This window comes from Theropithecus gelada, chromosome 3 (genome assembly GCF_003255815.1).
Source record: "Theropithecus gelada isolate Dixy chromosome 3, Tgel_1.0, whole genome shotgun sequence".
In the NCBI taxonomy this organism is placed as follows: domain Eukaryota; kingdom Metazoa; phylum Chordata; class Mammalia; order Primates; family Cercopithecidae; genus Theropithecus; species Theropithecus gelada.
Genome location: NC_037670.1, coordinates 36,457,895 through 36,480,838, shown reverse-complemented (window position 1 = coordinate 36,480,838; position 22,944 = coordinate 36,457,895). Strand labels below are relative to the sequence as shown.

The following is a 22,944-nucleotide window of genomic DNA, read 5'->3' as shown; positions in this document are numbered from 1 at the left end:
AACCACATGCTTTAGTGCCTCCTCTGCGGGAAATGGGGAACCACTGGAAGATTTTGAGCACAGGAGTAATACGATCTGACATCTACTTTAAAAGGTTCACTCTGGCTACTGGATTGAGAATAGACCCCAGGGGGCAAAGGGCGGATGCTGGGAGAGCAGCCAGGATGTTATTAGAGTAAAGGAAGTGAGAGCTGAGGAAGTTCTCCAACTGGGGGAGTAACAACATCTACTTCTCACTGTGAGAAGTCGTCAAAATACTGTATTTTGAAGGTAGAGCCAAGAAGTTTTCCTGGTAGAGTGCATGGTTTCTGGTCTGAGCAACTAGAAGGATAGAGATGCCATCAAGTGAAATGGTAAAGGCTGTGAGTGGAGAGGGATTTGGGGGGAAATCCAAAACTTGGATCAGTAATCCAAGTTTAGACATGTCAAATTTGGGATATTTATGAGACACTCAAATGGAGATGTTCAATAGGCACTGGGATAAAATGACTTGGTTTGGACTGAAGATACATAACTTTGGGAGGCATTAGCATATAAATGGCACTTACTACCCTGAGGTTGTAATACTCAATACAAGCAAAGAGGTAAGTGTTGATACAGTATGGAAGGAAAGACAAGACTGACCCATCAAGTACTCCAGTATGAAAATATTATAGAACAAGAACTGACAAAAGAGGAACAAGAGGAATTATCATACTCATATTGATCTGAAATTTGCTGCCTCAAGTTGAAGATGATAGAGGAAAAAAAAGTTGACAGAGCAAGGACAGTACAGGAAATACAAATACAAAGCACAGTTACATGTAGAAGGTACTCTGTTCTTTTCCTGTAGAGACAGAGAAAGAAAAGACATGAGTGTGGATGGGAAATTAACTTCCTCAGGGTGTGTTAAATTTAGAACTTGCCTGCCTTTTATATGTCAAATTGTACATGCACAGATTGACTTAGAAAGCATTATTGAAATCCTTTAATGCAAAATGCAATATTTTGTTTATGAAGTCACATGTACTCAATATCTTTTTATATACGGAACTTCTAGCATATTCTCAGTAAATATTTGTCAAATTATTAATATATTACCCGTGCTCTTTGTTGAACTTTTTTTTTCTTTTGTAGTTTTAGTAGAGACTGAGTTTCTCCAAGTTGGCCAGGCTAGTCATGAACCCTTGCCCTGAAGTGATCCAGCCACCTTGGCCTACCAAAGTGCTGGGATTACAGGCGTGAGCCACTGTGCCTGGCCTGTTGAGAATTTCAATATCATGTTTAAAGTTGTTCTCTTGACGTAATGAAGATATATGAAAATTTTCTTCAATACTTTTTCTCAAGACATATGTATCTATTGGATCAGATGCCAGTTTATTGAGACATACATTATACTTTATAATTACTCGTCAGTACTCACAGCAGGTAGACACAGTGGGTGTGAATTGCCTATTTATCTTAATTCTGGCTGACTGGCAACTGTAGTCAATGAAACAAACATTGAAAATAAGAATATCTTCAAAAAAGAAATGGATTGTATTACTTGGATCTAAATAATCTTGATTCAGCTAGAACTTCAATCTGTATGTACCTAGAAATACTCTATGAAATTGGAGGTGTTTTAGTGACCATGTAGAATATTTCCTTCTCTCTGTGAGGAGCAGAGGATAACTAACAAATCTGAACCTTCGAGAGTCAACAGTTTAGCTCACCAGGATAGGAGGAGACAGTGTTGATGTGAGTTGTCCTGAGGATGCCTACGCGGGTCGCCCTGTGGTTCTTCATGCACATGCAGATGCATATGGCAATCCCAGCAATGACTCCCATGATAAATACTATTCCAAAAACAATGCCCGCAATTGCAGTGCCCCTAAAAAGAAAAACAAGTACATTTACTCGAAAGGCTTGTAAGCATTCTTTGGACTTTCTAGTACCGCTCCATGATTATAGAACAAGTGTTTCCTTACAAATGTTCTTAAGGATAATTTTTTTTTTTAACCCAGAAGTTCCCTGAATTGGTAAAGCAAATAGTCTGTATTTCAATAGATATGAAAAAGTTATAAAAATCCTCTTCTGGCACAGTTGACCAACTCACCATTCAGATTCTGGTTCTTAAAATTCATGGTTTGATACAAAGCACAATTCATTAGATATGCTCTCCAAAGTAACAATTTTAAAAACCATCTGCTGTGTATCTAAACAGTAAACAATTTATTTATTGGGCATAGCATGCATGTGTTTAATGAAAACAACTTGGTAGATGTCAGAAAATTAAGGGAAATTTAACACTCATTCCTGATTAACACTCTTCATAGAACAAGAATATTTGTTTCTTAATAAAAGAAAACCAAACCAATTCATATTTTTAAACTACCCAGAGAACATTATGACAAACAAGTATCCCATTAAATTCAGGAAGAATGTAAATAAAACTTCGATTTCTACTAATGTTAATGGTTTCTTTCCCCTAGAAAGTTTTAGCTCATGCAACAAAACCATAAATAGAAAAAAAGCCGAACAGCATAAAAGAGTCAACATTATGATTGTTTGTGGGGAATATAATTTGTAGGTATCTACATTTTTCCATTATTTTGAAAAGCAATGGGGGAATCTTTATCAAAATATAAATTTTGACCAAGAAGCATCATTTTTAGCAATGCTCCCTAAGGAAATATAGCATATGAGCATAAATATTATAACAAGGATGTTCATCACAGTGTTGTGGCTAATAGTAAAATAGAAGAAACATCCTAATATCCGTAAAAAGAGGACTGACAGAAAAAAAATCATCAGAAAATGAATCTTACATATTGATTAAAAAGGTCAAGAGATCCACATGGATTGAAGTGAAATGTTTATGATACATGGTTAACTTAATAGTGATGCTATTACTATTGCTACTAATTCATATTCATTCAATTAATTAGTGTTAGCTTCCAGCTCCATCCATGTGCCTGCAAAAGACATGATCTTGTTCTTTATGGCTGCATAATATTCCACAGTGCATACGTACTACATTTTCTTTTTCCAGTTTGTCGCTGATGGGCATTTAGGTTGATTGCACGTCTTTGCTATTGTGAACAGTGCTGCCATGAACATTCACATGCATGTGTCTTTATGGTAGAATGCTTTATTTTCCTCTGGGAATGAATTAGTATTAATTGAATACTAATTCAATTAATTAGTATTTTCAATACTTACTAGTGTTGAATGCTAGTAATTAGTATTGAATGGAAAAGCAAGTATTAACAGGATGCTACCAGTAATAACGGAATAATTGCCATGAGGTAAAACTGTATTTCTATGTATCAAGTTTTTTATTATCTATAGTGATCATCTTGTAAATATGGAAAAATAAAAATATTCACTTTCTCATTTGCATATTCACCAAAAGCAACCACTTCAACCCTTTCAGTTATTTTTTCTAATGCCCTTTCTCCTACTTCTCAATATTATTATTACATTCTTTAATTTTTTTGTTTTTACTTCTTACAGTATTTGGGAATGTAGATCTCTCAGACAAGCTTTATCGCTGGTTAAATCAGTCTTCAGTATTTACATTACCATAACTTTGCTATCTGTTGAGCCAAGCAATGAATCCTGGTTACCTTTTACAAATTATTATTGCATTTCTTTTACAACTTGTAATTTTTAAACAATTTCCATGAATTTTAATTTTTCCACATACATATTGATATCCGCTCCTTGCAAAAATTCCTAGAAATCTTTCCCACATTATCAGTAGCTTTTTCTTACTCAAACACAGTAAAATAGCTTATCAGTTCTGTTCTGTTCCCATGACGATTTCCTTCTTACAGCAACTAACTGACTGGTTGTTCTGATCCTGGAACTGTTCCCCTTGATCCCTGTTTGGTGGTCCTCATATTTAGTTTCTGGACCCAATTCTTGCTAATTCTTGGTGAACTGCATTGTTTGTTGAAGCACATTCCTGAATGGCTTCTTAAAAATGGACTCAAAGGAAAGTAGATTTTTCAAGTCTTCGAATGCCTGAAAATGACTCAATGCTTCACTCTCACGTGACTGATAATTTATCTATGTATGAAATTCTAAACTGAAAGACATTATTTCTTAGAAATATGAGGGCATTGCTCATTGTCTTCTAAAATTTGGAGCGGCTGTAAAGAAGTCCCATGGCATTATAGTTACTTTTCTTTGTGTGATACTGTTTTTTCCTTTTCTGTCTTTCTGGAAGTTCTTAGCATTTTCTTTTTACTCTTGGCATTCTAAAATTTCATAATGTGCCTGGATTTAAAATATATATATTTTGCCAGGTCCTTTTGATTCTTTATGTTCAGAGGCTCATGTCCTTCACTTGTTGAAACTCTTCCATACAATGTTAAGTTTTTCTTCACTATTTTCTGTGTTCTTCTTTCTGGAAACCCATTCTGAAATAAGCTTCTGAACTTTCTTGATTGATTCTCTAACTGTTTTTTAAAATCCTTTTTAAAAAACTACTTTCTGAAGAATTTCATTGACTTTATCTTCCAAAGTTCTACTAAGCTTTAAATTACAGTTATCTTATTTTTAATTTTCGGGTGCTTTATCTCATCCTCTATTGCACTCCCCTCCCTGTTTTCATTGCCTGTGTTTCTTCCATTCATGCAGTCTCTTAATCTTTGAAAGCACCAATGATATTTTCTTTGATACTTTCTCCACTGTTTGTATTTCCTCGTCCTGTCTAGGTTCTTTTTTATTGATTGTTCATTTGATCTCATTCACGTTTGATGTTTTCTTCAAATGTCTGGTGATCCTTGAATTCTCTCCTATTAAAAAAAAAATGCTTGAAGTAGCTACTTGGAAGTTTAGTGTGCAAGCCAGAATTTGACAGGTGAACTCCAAGGAACAGGACAAACTGAGATCAGTCCCCATAGATCTTTTCCTTGGGGCTATTCATTTTTCTCCATGAAAGGATTCTCCAATTTCATACTCGGGGAGCATCAGCCTCACTGCCAGTATCCCAGAGCTTGGAGTTTTACTTGTAAGGATACGAACTTTTATGAAATCCTTATGCTTTCATCTCAGAGACCCAGTCTCTGGCTCCACTTTGACTGCTGTCTTTTGGGTTACCCTGTGGAGGCTTACAGGTTTAAGTCTTCACAAACCATTCTTTGTGGTGTAAAAGCATGATCTCTAAAGGCAGATCACCTAGGTACCAACTCTAGCTGGGGAACCTTGGGCATGTTTCTCAACCTTTCTGCGCCTCAGTTTCCTCATTTATAAAGTGAACGTCAGTTTGGTGCTCATTTGACTCTCCTCCCAAATTTCCTGTCATGAGTCTTGTGCTCCTGGACTTATCTGTTGGACAAATAGGTCCTTATTCTCAGTGGTACCTGAACATCGATCCTATACTTTTCTGGGACTGGCCATAATTTCTTACCCCAAACCATTGGGGCCAGATCTGTCTCACAGTCAGAAATGTTCAGATTTTGTAAAGAAAATACGTACACTACACATCGTAAAATATACCCAGGGGCAGCTAGGACAGCATCTTGAGAACGTTTATATTCCTACAGTGAAGGTGGGAATATTAACGCTGTTAGATTATATGGGGACTAGACAAAAGCCCCAGGTTTGTTCAGGTCAAGTCTGGCCACCAACTGACCTTCATCTGCAATTCTGAAATCCTCAGAAAACTCTGAAAAGTGAAAGTGCACATAAGGGATTGTGAAGCTGTATTTATACTTTCCAGAGGATATTTTTCTCTCTAACACTTTTCCCCACTCACATACAAAAATACAATGCCATTAGGAGTATCAATAAACTTCTTTAAAATACTTCTATAGGAATTTTTACTTTGTTATTAAGATGGCAGAATGTGAGACATATTTGGATGTGTTGCTATTAGTAATTAAATAATAGCAGAGTCTAGTAGTTTAATAAATAAGTCTTTTCAAGAAAAAAGATCTATGAAAGGAGATAATTTGAAGTAAGAAAACTAAAAGTAATCTGGAAATTTCCTTATTGTAAGTTTCAGGTCCAAATAAGATTAAACTGGAGGACTTAATTTATGTTCCAGAAATAATCAATGGCCCAGTTATTCAGGCACAGAGTTTCCAAACTGCGTTATGGAAGCTGTTAAGATATCAAATTGGGGCATATTTATATTCATTAATTCTTTTCTTAAATAGAGGAAAGTAGAAAATTAGTCACATTTTGTTTCCTTGTTGGCAGCTCCTGCAAAAGTGCCTGCTCTTGAGGTCAGTAATGAGGTTGCAACTAATGTATTAAATTAGTTTTTTTGATTAAATCATGATGTTGGTACCCTTGATCCTTTGATACCCATTAGCAATCATAAATTAGTTATTTAAGACATGGCAAGTATAAAATTTACAGCAATATTTACTTTGTAATTAATAAAAAGAAACAATAAACAAATAGTAACCTTCCTGCATATAAATAATTGGCTCAGTCAACTGTTGGAAAGTGAGAAGCTATTAATTTGAAAAATCTGGCATCATTAAAACCTTGAAAAAATTTCAGAGAATGTATTTCTTTTAAAGCAACGCTTTGCAAGGTTTGCACATTTTCCTCTCCTTTTAAACTTTTATTTTAAAATAATTATAATTTCACAGGAAGTGTAAAAAGAGTACAGAGAGAGCTCATGTACCCTTCACCCAGTCTCCCCAAATGGTTACATCTTAAGTAACAATGGCACAACATGAAAAGCAGGAAATTGACATTACTGTAAAGTGTATGTATAGTTCTATGTCATTTTAACACATGCACAGAATCATATAACCACTACAGCAAGCAAGGTACAAAACTATTCCATCATCACAAAATATTTCCCTTGTGCTATTGCTTTGCTTTACGGTCATATCCAACATGCCTTCTCTCTGCCATCAATAACCCCAGGCATCACTAATCTGTTCTCCATTTCTGTAATTTAGTCATTTCAAGAAGATTATACAAATGGAATCATACAGCATGTGAGTTTTGGAGATAGTCTTTTTTCCCTCAGCATAATGCCTTTGGAATCCGTTCCAGTTTCTGCCATGTATCAGTAGTTCATTCCTAGATGAGTAGTAGTCCATGATATGGCTATAACACAGTTTGTTTAACCATTATTTATTGTAGGACATTTTGGTTTGACAAAGTTGCTATAAACAGTCGTGTACAGATTTTTGTGTGGACATAAGTATTCATTTTTCTGCAATAAATGCCCAGAAGTGCAATTACTGGGATGTACAATAAATGTATGTTTGAGTCGTAAAGAAACTGCCAAGTTATTTTCCACAGTGACTGTACTATCTTACATTCCTACCAGCAAGGTATGAGAGATCCTCTCTGCATCCTTGCCAGTATGTAGTTTCGTACATTTTTTTTTAGCTGTTTTAATAGATAAAACATTACGTGTAGTGGTAGTTCGTCATGGTCTTAATTTGCATTCCTGTAATGGCTAGCAAGGTTGAACATCTTTTCGAAAGCTTATTTGCCATTCATCTTCTTCAGTGAAATGTCTACCCAAGTCTTTTACCCATATTCTAATTGGATGCCTTGGTTATTTTACTGTTGAGTTTTCGAGAATTATTTGAGTCCTTTATAAAATACATAGTTGGCAAATATTTTTACTGGTCTGGAGCACATCTTTTCATCCTCTCAACAGGGTCGTTCACAGAGCAAAGGTTTTTAAATGAAGTCTAATTTACCATTTTTTTCTTTTGTGGATTGTGCTTTGTGGTCATATGTAGGAACTTTTCACCAAGCCCTAGGTCCTGAAGACTTTCTCCTACGTTTCTTTCTAAAAGACTGATTGTTTTACATTTGATATTTAAACCTATGATCTATTTTTGTTTAATTTCTGTATGAGGTACTAGATTTAGGTTGAGGTTCATTATTAATAGATTATTTGGCCTGTGGAGAGCCAACTACTTCAGTACTATTTGTTAAAAGCAGTCCTCATTCCCCCATTGCATTGCTTTTGTACCATTGTCAAAAATCAGTTGGCTTGTATGGGACTGTTTCTAGGTTCTAATTTAGCTAATTTTTTTTTCTTTTTTTGCGAAATGAGATTTTATAATCAAGATATTAAACATATCTGTGGTGGCTGAAATAATCATGAAACTGTCTTTTATAACAAAGCTCAGAGATAATATATTTTATTCCACAAATAGTTTTTCATGAGTAAAACAAGATTCTGATAATGTTGCCATGTTACAGTAACACTTTTAGGCTTAGCACTGCTATACAGCAGCTTACTAGTTATCTTGATGTGGTTTTGCTATTAATATTAAATAATGTTTACAGAAAATAGCAGATATGAAAAGTACACCAGTGTAATATTTCTCTTCTTCTTGGATATGACCCAATTTACAAATGCATTTTATAAAACTGTAAATCAAAGGGCTTATGAATATTCTATGTAATAATTTAGTAACAGCAGTCCCAATAAAATAGAAACATTAAAAAGGCCATGCAGATATTTGACATCTATATTTGATACCTATATAAAAAGTGGGGAAAATTCTAGAATATTTTTGTTAACAGAAACTTTCATAGGGAAATAAGAGTTTGAAATAAAATGCCTTTACCTTTGAAATAAGTCAAAGGTAAATGTATCAGAAATTTCTGGAGAAAGTAACCATAACTTCAAAAGAATAAACTTAAAATGGGTTTATTTCTTATTAAAATAAAAAGATAAATTTTAAGTGAAGCTAAAACATTTTTATCTTTTGTTATAAGAAGGGAATATTTAGTAGACTTATTTATTTGTGATGATACACATGAGATGAATTAAAGCAATGATAAAAATCCTATTCCAACTATAGGGCTGAAAGTCGACTACATACATGAGAATAAATCTTGACAAAATTGTGTATCAGACCATCCTATTTCCTCAGTAATTCATTCTTTTGGCCAATTCATTAAAATATTATAATACCCTTGAATACAATATTTTATTATAAAATCATTGGCAATTTTAGTAACACTTTGACTTGCTTAACTTAAAAATAATGCATTTTCTTCTCTGTTGCTTAAATAATTACAGAAAATAATAGAAAAGCAAACTCAATGGAGTATAATTTTCAGTATTAACAGTACTTATATTAATCATAAGATCTCAGAACTATCTCTATTTCTTTTTTTATCTCTGTGAATCTGGTTACATGTACATCTATGTATATGTGTATCAAATAAGAAGACTATAATTTTGAATAGTTAAATTGTTATTACATATTGTTACTACTGCATGTGTAAAATGCTTAGGAGAGTAGGAACACCAATCCATGTAATTTTTCCAGTAAGTCTACATTACTTGCAAAAAAAAAAATTCTGTAAAATTCTTAATAACTTCACTCAACATATCCTCTTTCTTGGGGCTTCAGACATAACTTCTTTCTGTTAGCCTCATGATAATAAAACTGGAAACTAATATCTCTTTGAATGAATAAATTTACATGATTTATTGACTCAAGCCCCATGACAGAGACAATTGTGTACTCCAATATTCATTTTCTACATTTTCCTTGATACAAGAAGTCTCAAGGTTGACTAAAATAAAGACTACATCTTTCCCTCCCTCCTTCCCTCCCTCCCTTCCACCCTTCCTGCCTTCCTTCCTTTCTCTCAGATAAGGTCTAACCGCGTCACACAAGCTGGAGTGCAGTGGCTCACTGAAGTCTCAACCTCTGGGCTCAAGTGATTCTCCCACCTCAGCCTCCCCAGTAGCTGGCACTATGGGCACACGTCATCATGGCCAGCTAATTTTGTAATTTGTCTAGAGACAGGATTTCGCCATGTTGCCAGCTGGTCTCCAACTCCTGAGGGAAAGCAATCTGCCTGCCTCAGCCTCCCAAAGTGCTGGGATTGCAGACGTAGCCACCATGCCTGGCCAATACTACATCTTCCAGGTAGCCTTACAGCTAGTGTTGTTTTTTTTTGTTTTTTTTTTTACATGATAAGTTTTGGAAAATACGTTGTAATAAAATATTTTGTGTAAATTCTCAGGAAATCTCCTTAAAAGATGGCTGGAATGGGATATTTCTCCCATTTTCTATCTTACCTTCCTTTCGGCTTTCTGAAATAGGAGTGTAATGGCTGAGCTCTAGTCTCCAAGGTAGACCATGAAGACAAGAGCCATATCCTAGGGATGGAAGAGGTATGAGTTTGATGGAGTTTGTATCTCTAATAACAACAGGGAGATGCTATATCAACTCCCATTTCCTTTGCGTGAGAAACAAACTAGTTTAAAAAAATTATTAAAGTCTCTGTTATTCTAGTTTGAGTGAGAACATGTGTCTGTGTGATATGCTACCCAACTGAATCTTACCTAATACAACTCCTTTGACAAAATTGCTCTACAGTTTAAATGAAAACAAATATTTAATGTGGAAATGACAGTTTAAAGGAGCATACAGGTACACTGCCATACTCCTTTGCCAAAATTGCTATACCGTTTAAACCAAAGCAAGTATTTAATGTGGAACTGGCAGTTTTAAGGAACATACAGGTACACTGGGATCCTGTAGAAAAGTTTTAAAAATGCGTATCAGAACCAGGAAAGAAAGAGACTACTTTCAATTTCATTAATTGGGATTGTTCTTCATATCTTATGTAGAATTAAATTTTATGGCTCAGTGAGAGATCTTCAAGAAATCTATACATTACTTTGATGTCAAAGTAGTATACAAAATGAGACTAAAAAGTGGCCTTGAATATGTTGTAGATTGTAGCACGACCTACAGAATAACACTTTATCCCTAGAGTTCAATGGTAAATGCTTTGATGGATGAACAACAAGTACCCTTTAAGAACTGCCTGGTTTGCACTTATTTGCACTGACCGAGTTTTCTGAACAAGTGCCCAATTACTACCTGATTTTGTGCCAATATAGATTTAATGAGAGTCAAATACATATGATTCAAAAATGGTCATACTAAAAAATCAAACACGATTTTTCAGTTTTCCATAAGGTTTGATACACATGCATACACATATTGTTTGTATACGTATAATATATATTATATATATAAGATATATATTTAACTGTGTGGATACCAAATGTCATTATTTGGTTAGTTGTCAGTACAGCTTTGAGACTGCACAACACAGCATACCACATGTCAAAATCTAAATGCAGTAAATCATAGTTACAGAAGTTTCTAGAACATTTTAATGATATGTACATGAAAGTGATTCGTTTAACCGTTTATTTAACAGCAATATTTGGAAAAGCAGTACTGACTCAGTAGTACGGAAATAGGTATAATTGCATCCCTGATAACAACATGGAGATGCTATGCCAACTCCAGTTTCCTTTGCATGAGGGAGAAACAAACTCGTTTTTGAAAAACAAAACACCTGATATGTTTGATTTATCCCTCAATAATTTTGCCTACAATTCTAAATGACTACTACTGGATAGCAACATTCACGACTTCGCTCATTATATATATATTGAGCGGCTGGGGGCAGTGGCTCACACCTGTAATCCCAGCACTTTGGGAGGCTGACGAGCACTGATCCCTTGAGCCAGGAGTTCAACACAAGCCTGGCCAACATAGTGAAACCCTGCCTCCACAAAAAATACAAAAATCAGCCAGTGTGTGACACACACCTGTAGTCTCATCTACTTGATAGGATGAGGCACGAGAATCGCTTGAACCCGGGAGGCAGAGGTTGCAGTGAGCCAAGATCGCCTTACTGCACTCCAACCTGGGTGACAGAACGAGACTCTGTCTCAAAAAAATAAAAAGGAAAAAGAAATATATATTGAGCATCAGTATGTGTTGGCAGTATTCTGCATACTACGATACAAAGTTGAATGATACATAATATTCGACTTTAAGGATTTTAGAGCCATGCACTAGATAGTAAACAAAGAGATTTTGAAGGTCAACTATCTCCAGGCATAGAAGACTATGACAAGACAACAATGAAATTATTTGATCATACTCAGCAAAAGAGAATTGGTTTTCTTTTTAAAGTATAAAATACACTAAAGAGAGTAGTAATACTTTCTTAATGCTTTTTCTTGGTTACATGTAACAGGTTTTTGAACCAGAGAGTACTTTAGGGACACTGAATACAACTCACATGTTTTGATGGTAACAAAACCAAATATGTGAGGAGCTAAAATAAAATAGTTGCCAAAGTTCTTCCAGCTAGTTTTGTGCTACAGTTAAAACTGGAGCTTGGCAGTCCTAATTTCCACCACAGAGCTGAGTAGATTGCAATGGCCTACCTTGCTCTTATTTTCTTATCCACTCAACAAATGCTATGGAGTGCCAGACACTCTACTAAGCACTAGGCATGTAAAGATGAAAAAATTCTACTTGGGAAGTAGAGAAAGAGAGGAGAAAATAATTTCTGGAATGTCTGTGAAATTTAAGCTCTAAGACCTGATGACTGATCCAACGGGGCAGTGAGTGAAAGGCAAGAGTGTAAGAATGCCTTCCCTATGGGTGATTGCATTCTGCCACATAATACAGTCTATCAAAATGTGTTGAAAAGAAAAATATGAAACCTGCAATTACAAACTAGAGTCAAATAGACACAACTACTGCACACAGGCTTTCCTGCCCGTCTCATTCCAAACCTGAAAAATCCTCAATTGCTTCTAGATACAATACTCTCATTTATAATGCATTGGCATGGTTCACCCTTTTGAAGTAACCTTTGCCAAAACTTCCCACTAAGCTAATTACCTTAACTTGCTTATGATGATTACTTTAGACAGGACTTTCTTCTTTTTCTTTCTTTACCTTTTTGTCATGCTTTGAGTGGAAAAAAAAAAAGGTTACAAACTAGTTTTTTAATAGTGACTACAAGGATTTCTATTGAAAGGCCATTTGTTGAGATTTAAGTCCTGAGAGCATATAAGACTTAAAAGATTGAATGCGATTATGAAAATTCAGAGCTAATACTCTTTCATTTCCATTGATTCAAAGATGGAGAGTTTCAAATAAATATGGAGGCTCATGCAGTCAATGACCTGGCAGAACAGCATCTACTTTTTGGGGGCAGTTGGATATTTAAAGATTTAATAAGGTTCTAATAAAACTCAGGTTAATACTGGAGATTGTAAACCTTTCCAAAGTAACTGCTGAAGAAGGTAACAAACTGTGATGGCATAGTAGACCCCAGACAATGAGTCCACGTGCCTAACCCAGTGTCTTCTCCTGTGGCTCTACTGATTGCTTTTTGTCTACACACTACAAGCTGGTCTGCCCACCCAGGCCACTGTGATCCTTTGCCTGGGTCCTCACAAGTTCCCATTCTCTGCTGAGACAAGCCTGTGATTGATCGCTGTCTGCCAGGGAGATCTCCTGTTCTGGGGCTGTCAGTGATTTGCCTGGTTCTGACATTTATTATCTGCATACAACTCTCACAAGTCTGAGGCTGCCCAGACCCAACAGTTCCTGCCCAGTCACACCTTCTCAAATGTCTTGCTCACAACCTCACCTTTATCAGCCTGATGTGATTGATTGGTGCTGTCATACTTTGGCGTCCTTTTAGGGTCTAGGTTCATGCTCATTAAAATTCACAAGCAACCTATTTTCATCATAGCATCAATATCATTCTCTTTCACTATAGATGCTGCTAATACACAGCTCCAAATAGTTTCTGAGTTTTATGTCTATCCATTAGATCTCAATCTCATCTTATTCCAGTAGATACAATCCCAGAGAAGGAACGTGATTGGCCTAGCTAGAGTTGGGGACCTACCTTTATATCAATTCACGTGGCCAAGGCCAGAGATACTGTAATTGGCCTAGCTTTAATTAGATACCGGTCCCTAGATCTGTTATTTGTAACCACTGAGAAAGACATGAAGGAAATAGAGGTGCTCAATTTAGTAGCAGAAGCAGGGGAATTGGCAAACAATGACACAGACATTCATACACACTGCAGCTTTGTATGGTTGGCATTATTAGAATTCTAGGTTCAAGTTTGAGTCTACAAATGTGAGCTAGAATTATAAAGAATGAATGACAGAGACAAATGCCCCCAAATCTCAGTTCCATTTATCTTTCATCTAAACATATAAGTGGTACCACAAAGTCCTGGGCAAGTTTGCAGGAGTGAGGCTATGAGGAGTTCTAGTGGCCATCTGTTCTGGCAGATCATATTTCAAAAAAAAAAATTAATCTCATGGTCAAAGAGAATAATAAATTATGCATCATGAAACAATTTTAAAAATCTCTAGCTGGAAATTTAAGGAAGACAAAGACTGGGAAAGACACATGCATATGCATGTAATTACAATGCATAGGATTAAATGCAAATGGGGAAGTGCAAACTAGGTTCTGTGACAGCAGACAGTACAGCATCTATCAAATGTGTTAGCATGTGTGAGAGTGTGTGTGAGTAGAGATTGGTTGTGTGAGAGAGAGGTTGTGTGTATATGCGTGTGATTGGGAGTTAACTGAGGGAGTTAACCCTTTCTGAATCCTAAAGGGTTGATGAAATTAGAGCAGAAGCACAGTGCAGATCAAAAGAACACAGAAATACCATAGGAAAGTAATATATCATGATGTGCTTGAGGGACCATGAAAAGTTGACAGTTGCTGGAATAAAAAAGAGAGGTAAGGCTGGAGAATAAGCAGAGGTTTGGGTGGGGTCTTCTAGATAAGGAATGTCTTTAATGATACTGTAAAGAACCTGTACTTTTTATTGGAGTTCATGGGAAAACAAATGAAATGGTCTAAACATGGATAAGTTTAAGGGTAACATGGAGAGTGGATTTGATGGGTACCAGACTATATCCAGGCATTCTAATTAAAACACTGTTTTAAATATCTGGACAAAAGATGGTAAAATACTTAACTTGGCAAAGGCAGTTGGACAGGAAAGAAGGTGGGGAGAAAAGAATTCAGGAAAAACCACTGAAGATAAAGTTAGTTGTGTCTTAAAGTTATCAAGTTCAAACTCTTAAAGGACTATTATAACTCTATCCTATCCCAAGTCACCCAAAGCTATTGGACACTCCTAGTATTTAAAAGTATTTAAAAGACTTAAAGTCATTTAAGTCTGGAGGAAGTTTATTCCGTTGTGGAATAATACCCTGAATGTGTGTGACATTTTAAGGTAAATTTGGTCTACTAGATCTCTTACTGCTCCCAAAGGAGTGACCTCTGGAGAGGGAAGGTTCTGACACCTTGTAGGAAAGAAGGGATGGATCAGGCCTGGAAAGGTATCACAAGGAGTGCAGGAGATAAACTTTGCTTACTGTTGTTGCTTACTGGTCTGACTTTAACCACCTTTGTTTTCCAAAGATGAACATGTTTGTAAAAGGCATGTCTACTCTTTAATACTGCATTACACAAACTTTTCGCATAATGAGCATGCACAGATAGGAAGTTTGCTTTACTTGTCCTATCAATGGACTCTTAATTGTCCTTCTCTGAAACTAATGTTCTTAAACTTCTGTTAAACATAAATTAAAAATAACAATCTTTGAGTTATTCTTAGATTGCTTCCTGCAGTCTGATCTTTCCATCCAGGTCTTTGTGCAGTTGGAATCTAATTGGATCAGACAATGCCCAAGGTTCCCTCCAGCTCCCTAGTACCACAGCTAATTAGCAGAAATTCTACTTTAATAATACAGTTGCTGCAGGTCAAGAAAGAAAAGCAAAGCAGAAATGGAAATCTCAGCTTAGAGAACATTGAAAAAAGATTAGAAGTGAGTTAACTTTTGGTGTGATAATTAATTACAGTCCAACAAGAACAAAATTCTATGAATATTGACTAGCTGTAATTAACCCATATTTATTCACAGACTTATCTCCCCCAACATCACCTCCAATTCTGAGGAGGGGAGAAACAGAATATCTTCTTCCAAGAATTCTTATGTATTGCCAAGATAAGCAACAATCTCAAGTCTGTGGAGATGTAATAATCATCAAGGTAATATTAAATAATATAAGTAATTATAACTGCATGTACTCATTCATATTATCTAGCTAAATTTTAATTACTTATTTCTAATTTGGAAAGATATACCTTTGTCTCAAAAACCTTGGCAAAAGAGAGGGCTACACCAGGACACTGTAGTTGGTATGGAAGATATCTTACGTGAATTTTTTTTTCCCTTAAAAGGGTAACAGTTTCAGAATATGTTATGCATGTATACACGAACTGGGACTCCACATTGTGCCCCATAAATATATGTAATTACTATTTGTCAATTTTAAAAGGAGAACAAAAAAGATTTAAAAATCAGATGTATTTTTAGAAGCAGTTCTTATAATGTGTTTGAATGTTTCACTGTATTCTTTGAAATTCCCATAGGCCAGGGTGCTACTTACTCTTGTAAGAGTAACGTGTTACAGGGAACTTACCAGAGAGGAAATCTATGCCAGGGTTGAGCCTTGGGAGTGATGGTTCTTACACCACAACTTTGTTTCTTTTCTATGTTCCAGAAGTCAGACAAACTGAATTTTGTTTCATGTACCAGGACAGGCAAAAGAAATGAGGAACAGCCTGAGAAATGAATGTTTTTCTACCAGAGGAGCAGAAAGTTAGTCAATATAAGCTGTGTAGACTTGGAGAACTAGGCAACCTGCAGTTATTCACATAACTTATATTGCCTATGTTGACAGGCAGAATAAGGAGAATTACGGTCTGGGCTATCACTTCAGATGGAGATTCTTCTGATCACATTAATGCAGATTGGACAGAGAGAGGTAGATCTAACAGCGACAGGAATTAAAGGGGTAATAATCTTTGGGTCCACAGATCCATCTAAATCAAGTGAGTGCTAGCAGCAAGCTTGCAACAGTTAAGACTTGCCAGTTATCTGCGCGAGGCTCCATTTCCCAGCTTGCCATGCATCTCAGAAGGGCCACGTAACTAACTTTTCCTGACAGACTTAAAGGAAGTGATGTTTACTTCCTGTCATTTCAGTAAAGTCACGTTTACTTCCTGTCACCTCCAACTGCATTGGAGCATTGTGTAACTGGGCATTGTGTGATCCAGTTAGACGCCAACTGCACAAAGACCTATTTCCACTTCAACCCTTGTGCTCCCTGAGCAGGTCTGTGTGACTGGGAGCAAAGGATTCTGGGAGGGCCAACCCACAATATGGAAGAAGGCGGAGTCACACAGTCTTAACTTGAAGGAGAGCCATACGGGTGAACTGTTGACGTGATCAAGAAATGAAGAGTATTGGGCTAAGCCACGGAGATTTCAGGGTTTATTTGTTTCAGCAGCATAATCTACTTCACGATTAAAAGAAGAGCATGTGGATTCCAGAATCTTGTTATCAAAATGGGATATCAAAGGGGTTTAAATTCAGGAAACAAAATGGAAGCATTACTGTGGTGAATCCCTGGAAATACCACATTAGAAGGCAGATGAAACTTCCAAGGACTTGGGTGTGGCTGTTAGACTTCCCCAGTTATTTAGCTGAATGGGCAGGGCAGGGCACCGGATTTGGTAAAGAATTGGAGGGCCAAACCCATTTTGTCTTGGAGTGAAGGCTGTGATCCTCAACTCTGGCTTCAAGTTAGGTTTCAGTTAAATCACAAAAATGCTGATGTCTCGGCCTTAAGCCAAATCAATTAAATCAGAATCTCTGGAGATGAGATCAAGATACTGTTATATTTTTAAAGGTACCCTAGTAGTGCTAATACATAGCTAGATTGGGAATCTCTGAGTTGATGTAACTGGAGGCAAATATTTTCACCAAGGAGTCTGAAGCTGCTTAAGAGCTTTGTCTCAATAGAAATTTGTTTAGGAAGCCTAGGACAGAGCCCAAGGGAAAGAAATATCAGGTAGATTCAGATGTGTGGAACTGGAAAAGAAGAATATTTTAGCATCAGTGTCTCAAGAACAAAAGAGATAGTGACTTAAGTTGAAGTATTTCCATCAACAGAGATTATATAAAAGAAATACTGTTAATGAATATTACTATTATTTTCTTCTCAGTCTACTAAATGCATTTAAAATATGGGAAGAAATTATGGATGTACAAAATGAATATTTAACATAGATTCATTTTTTTTCTGGTAAATATACAAAACTAGTAAACATTAACAAAATGTTATAGAAATAAGATGCTGAACAGTCTTTTCTGTTTATATATAGCCATTGAAGGATATGTTTGATTATATGAAAATAGACAGGTCAGTGCATCCCCAATGGGGAGAATAGTCTAGCAAGCTAGAAATTTTCAAATTTGTGTAGACCCAGATAAATAGAATATTTACTGATATTTATCCAATATTTATAGAATATTTATGCAATATCCTATTGCTGATCTAACCCGCATTCAGCAAGGAAGATCAGTTTCCCACCAGATGTGGGTGAATCTTAATGGAAAGGTATACATTAATTTCATTCAGTCATTTATAACTTTTACTAAAAAATTTTCCTTGTTTTTGGAACATTAACATCTAGTAAGATGACAAACTTGAAAATATCTGCTGGTAATGAAAGATATTTATTGAACAGTAACTTATTATTTAGTTTTAACAATTTAAAAAGGTTACCAAACAACACACAACTTTGCTACACTAAGTTGCACTTGTGCCAAAGTTTTAAAATTTTTTTTACTTGGAATCAAGGTCAACTTTCTAGTAACTTTGTTCCTTAAAACATCCTCATATTTGGTCAGATTTAATTCGAAAAGGGACCCTTTCCTACTAATGTACCCTCAGCAGGAAATCCAGATCATAAAAATTCCAGGGAACAGCATCAATAACTTGTTTTATAGAAACAGTTTTGGATTATGCCAATCAATTCACCAGTCCATGATTTCAAAGATTGTTTCATCAATCTTGTATCATTCATGTCATAGAACATAAAATAAGCCTTTTAACAAGAATTTGGATTTGATTCCACAAGAAAGACAAGGTCATTTTTAAAAAGCAAATCAGCTAGCAAGAGTGCTATGAGAAGAATGCCTACAAAGAAAAATGGCTATAGAGCCTTCAGCCCTATTCCATAAATCTTGACTTTTATTTTTCCCTTCTGCGTCTAGGAGATAGTTTGCTTCTTATATTATTCCCTAAGGGAAGTTCCAGTACCACATGGGGCTCAGAAATATAATTTACTCTTTTACTATTTGAAATTCAAGTTATTAAAGTACCATGGACTCAGTGAAGTATAACTCATATCCATATGACCCACCTTAAAAGGAGTCATACACACTGCCTCGTACAATGATATCCTAATAATGTAAAACTAACAATTTTGGGGAGACTAATCAATTTAGAATCAAAGCCCCTCTATTATGTTGCAAAATGCTTACAGAATGCACATTCTTTTCTACATTGAAAGACAAGTGACCATTTCCCTTCAGCAGACTTGTAAGATCAATATGTATAAATATTGATCTTATGCCCTCTATTGAATTAAAGTTTGAACTATGTGTCTTATTCAGGTGACATATTTCATTTGTGTCATATGTTTTTATTTGGTTTGAAATTTCAAGAAGCTAAATTTGGTGTCAGCTTTCCAAGATTTCTACCTTTTACATTTGCTAAGTTCTTGCAAAAGAGTAAGGAACACATCTCTTCATGTATTCACTTACTACAGATGAAGTACCTAGTCAGTATTTTTCTAGGAGCTGTGGATTCAACAGTGATCTAGAAGGTGTCATATTTGGCCTCTCCCAGGAAGAAAGATAACAAAAATGACATCTTATTTGAAGGCCCTATAGCCATTTTTCTTTGTTGGCTTCTCATAGCATTCTTGCTAGCAGATTTGCTTTTTAAAAATGACCTTGTCTTTCTTATAGGATCAAATCCAAATTGTAAAGATGTTAAGGAAGAAGTAATTAAAATGATATTTGAAAGATCAGTTAGTCAAGGAAGAAGAGAAAGAGTATTCAAGGAGAGGAAACAACTAGTAGGAAGGCAAAATAGCACAGGCCTGTTTTAAGAGAGAAAAGTTGAAGACAGCAAGTTCTGTATTCAGCTTTGGCGGTAGGAGGGTGTTTGACTAATGTGCTTGGAGAATGTGTGAATGTGCTTGGAGAATTAAGTCTAGCTTATGAAGGGTCTTATGAGCCATGCTAACATGAAAACTGGAACATAAGAATAACAGTGGCAAGAGTAGAGCTGTTGTTTTAGTCTATTCTCACGCTGCTATACCGACATACCCAAGACTGGGTAATTTATAAAGCAAAAAGGTTTAATTGACTCACACTTCTGCATTACTGGGGAGGCCTCAGGAAATTTACAATCATGGGGAAGGGGCAGCAAACACGTCCTTTTTCACATGGCGGCAGGAGACAGAAGTGCTGAGCAAAGAGGGAAAATCCCCTTATAAAACCCTCAGATCTTATGACAACTCACTCATTATCACGAGAACAGCATGGGAGTAGAACTGCCCCCCAAATTTAATCACCTCCCACTGGGTCCCACCCACAACACATGGGGATTATGGGAACTACAATTCAAGATGAGATTTGGGTGGGGACACAGTGAAACTATATCAGGTGTGTTTCAAAATGATATTCGTAGAATGAAAAATAGATAATGAACGTCAAGAATGCAGACAGGGACACCAATTGGGAGGCTGCTATGGTAACTGATGTGAGGAAAGGAATGGTCCCCAAAAAGATATGTCCGTGTCCTAATTCCCAGAACCTGTAAATGTTAACCATGTTTGGAAAGAGTCTTTGCAGGTGTAATTATATTGAGAATCTTGAGGTGTAGGGTTCATACTGGATTACCTGGGTCAGCACTAAATACAATGATGAGTATTTTTGTAAGAGATACACAGGCGAGATGTGACAGATAGAAAAAGAGAAGGCCATGTGACTGTAGAGGCAGAGATTTCAGCATGAGCTGAGGAATGTTGACAGCACCAGAAACTGGGAGAGGTAAGGAAGGTTTTTCCTCTAGTGATTCCAGAGGAAGTATGACTCTGCTGACACATTATTTTCAGACTTCTGGTCCCCAGAATGTCAAGAGAACAAATTTCTGTTGTTTTAAGTTAAAATTTTTTGGTAATTTGTTATGGCAGCCACAGGTAACTAATACAGCAAGGCAAAAGCAAAACACAGTCAGAAGGAAAGGAGAAAACCTGGTGCATTTGGGTCACTGCACAAGTCCAGTAGTGCAGGACCTAACAATATTTGTGAGTGAGAAGCTAGAAATGAGGTTGGACAGTGAAGCAGGAGGTTATGTTTGTGGAAGACTGCTGGGTCTGAATGCACATGGAATGCCAGAAGATCAGTGAGTGGATCAGACTAGCTGGAGGAGGATTACATTTTTGAGCAGTGGCAAGGAAAACTGGGAAGGGAAAGGGAGGAACAATGAACAGAACACTTTTTTTTTTTTTTTTTTCAGAGAAGGGATCTATGGTAGTGCGGGGAGAGAACTGGAAAGGGCTTGTGTGGGGAAGTTTATACCCCACCCAAAATAGGGCAATGTCTTAGTTACCTTGGGCTGCTATGACAAATACCACAGGCTAGGTGGTTCAAACAATAGAAATTTGTTTCTCATAGTTCTGGAGGCTGGGAAGTCCAAGACCAAGGTGCTGGCAAATTTGGTTCTTGGTGAGGACCTACTTTCTGGCCACCATCTTGCCGTGTCTTCACATGGCAGAGAAGAAGCTTTGGTGGTTCTTCCTCTTTTTATAAGGATCCTAATCCCATCATGGTGGGGGATCCACCCTCCTAACCTCATCTGAACCTTATTCTCTGTTAAAGTCCCCATCATCCTAATGCCATCATTTTGGGGATTAGGGCTGCAATATATGAATTTTATGGTGGCACAAACATTGAGTCCATAACAGGCAAGAAATTAAACTATCCATGCATCAGATGTGGGCCACATAGGATAGAGGATCAGCTTGGAGCTCTTCTAGGTCCTGAAAGTACCCCCTGGAAGGGCAATGGGCTACAACAGGAGAGTCTGAGTCTTTGTGGAGCGGATGATGGAAGGCCAGGAATTGGTGCAAGGAGGAAGGGAAAGCAGACACTTGTAGCAGATGCCAGCAAGGCTTCCAGGCCAGCAGGGGAGAAGCTGTGTCTAAGTACTGGAGGCTGCTATTAGAGAGGCCCAGTGACTTAGGACAGTACTTATCAGGAGCTGAAAAAGAACTTTCCTCTTTTCTCTTTTTCTCTCTCCCCAACCACAGCTCCCACATTGGTGGGCCTACACTGGGGGTGGGGAGGACTTCTGAGTGGGAAATGAATGGGAAGAGACAGCAATTGGCCACACCCCTCTCCCCAAGGGCAGGTGACCCAGTGACTGCTGACCTCAGCTGGAAGATGGGGATAAGCCTTGCATAAAGTCTAAGATGTTTACTGACATCTTAGATTAGACATTTAAAATTTCTGAATTAGAGTGTTTTGAGACATAGAAGACTTGAGGACTAAGAGTAAGCAGGAAAGTCGTAGATGTGCCAAACTTTCAGCCAGCAGAGTAGAAAGTTTCCTGTAAAACAGTAGTGGGGCAGAGTTGTGTTTTGCGTATCTGTTAAGCATCATAGTTGTACCATGTACCATTTAGATTTTCAAAGAAAAGGATGGACATTTCATCTAAGAAATCATATGAGTGACATATTTCCTTAAAATAAAATCAGTAAGGGTGGGCGCAGTGGCTTACGTCTGTAATCCCAGCACTTTGGGAGGCCAAGGCGGGCAGATCATGAAGTCAGGAGATTGAGACCATCCTGGCCAACATGGTGAAACCCCATCTCTGCTAAAAATACAAAAATTAGCTGGGCGTGGTGGCACATGCCTGTAATCCTAGCTACTTGGGAGGCTGAAGCAGGAGAATCACTTGAACCAGGGATTTGGAGGTTGCAGTGAGCCGAGATCACGCCACTGCACTCCAGCCTGGTGACAGAGCGAGACCTCATCTAAATAAATAAATAAACAAATAAAATAAAATCAGTAAGATGGTGAAGGCCTGTTCTGAATAGATGCTTCCCTAGTTCTCTAGTGCTAAACTTAAGACAGACAAATCATGTTGTGCAGTGTATTTGGTTAATGTTATCACTTCTAATTCTTACAGAAGGTTGTATACAGAAATTTCTAAA

The 22,944-nt window shown here is 36.8% G+C and overlaps 1 protein-coding gene across 3 annotated transcripts in view; it reads right to left on the bottom strand.

Moving 5' to 3' along the window:
* Nucleotides 1-22,944, bottom strand: part of CYYR1 (cysteine and tyrosine rich 1) — a 105,399-nt gene that overhangs the window by 12,397 nt on the left and 70,058 nt on the right. For all 3 annotated transcript variants that reach the window (XM_025380925.1, XM_025380926.1, XM_025380927.1), the window contains exon 3: nt 1,695-1,852. In XM_025380925.1, the coding sequence (XP_025236710.1) occupies nt 1,695-1,852 (158 nt within the window). The remainder of the gene's footprint in view (nt 1-1,694; nt 1,853-22,944) is intronic.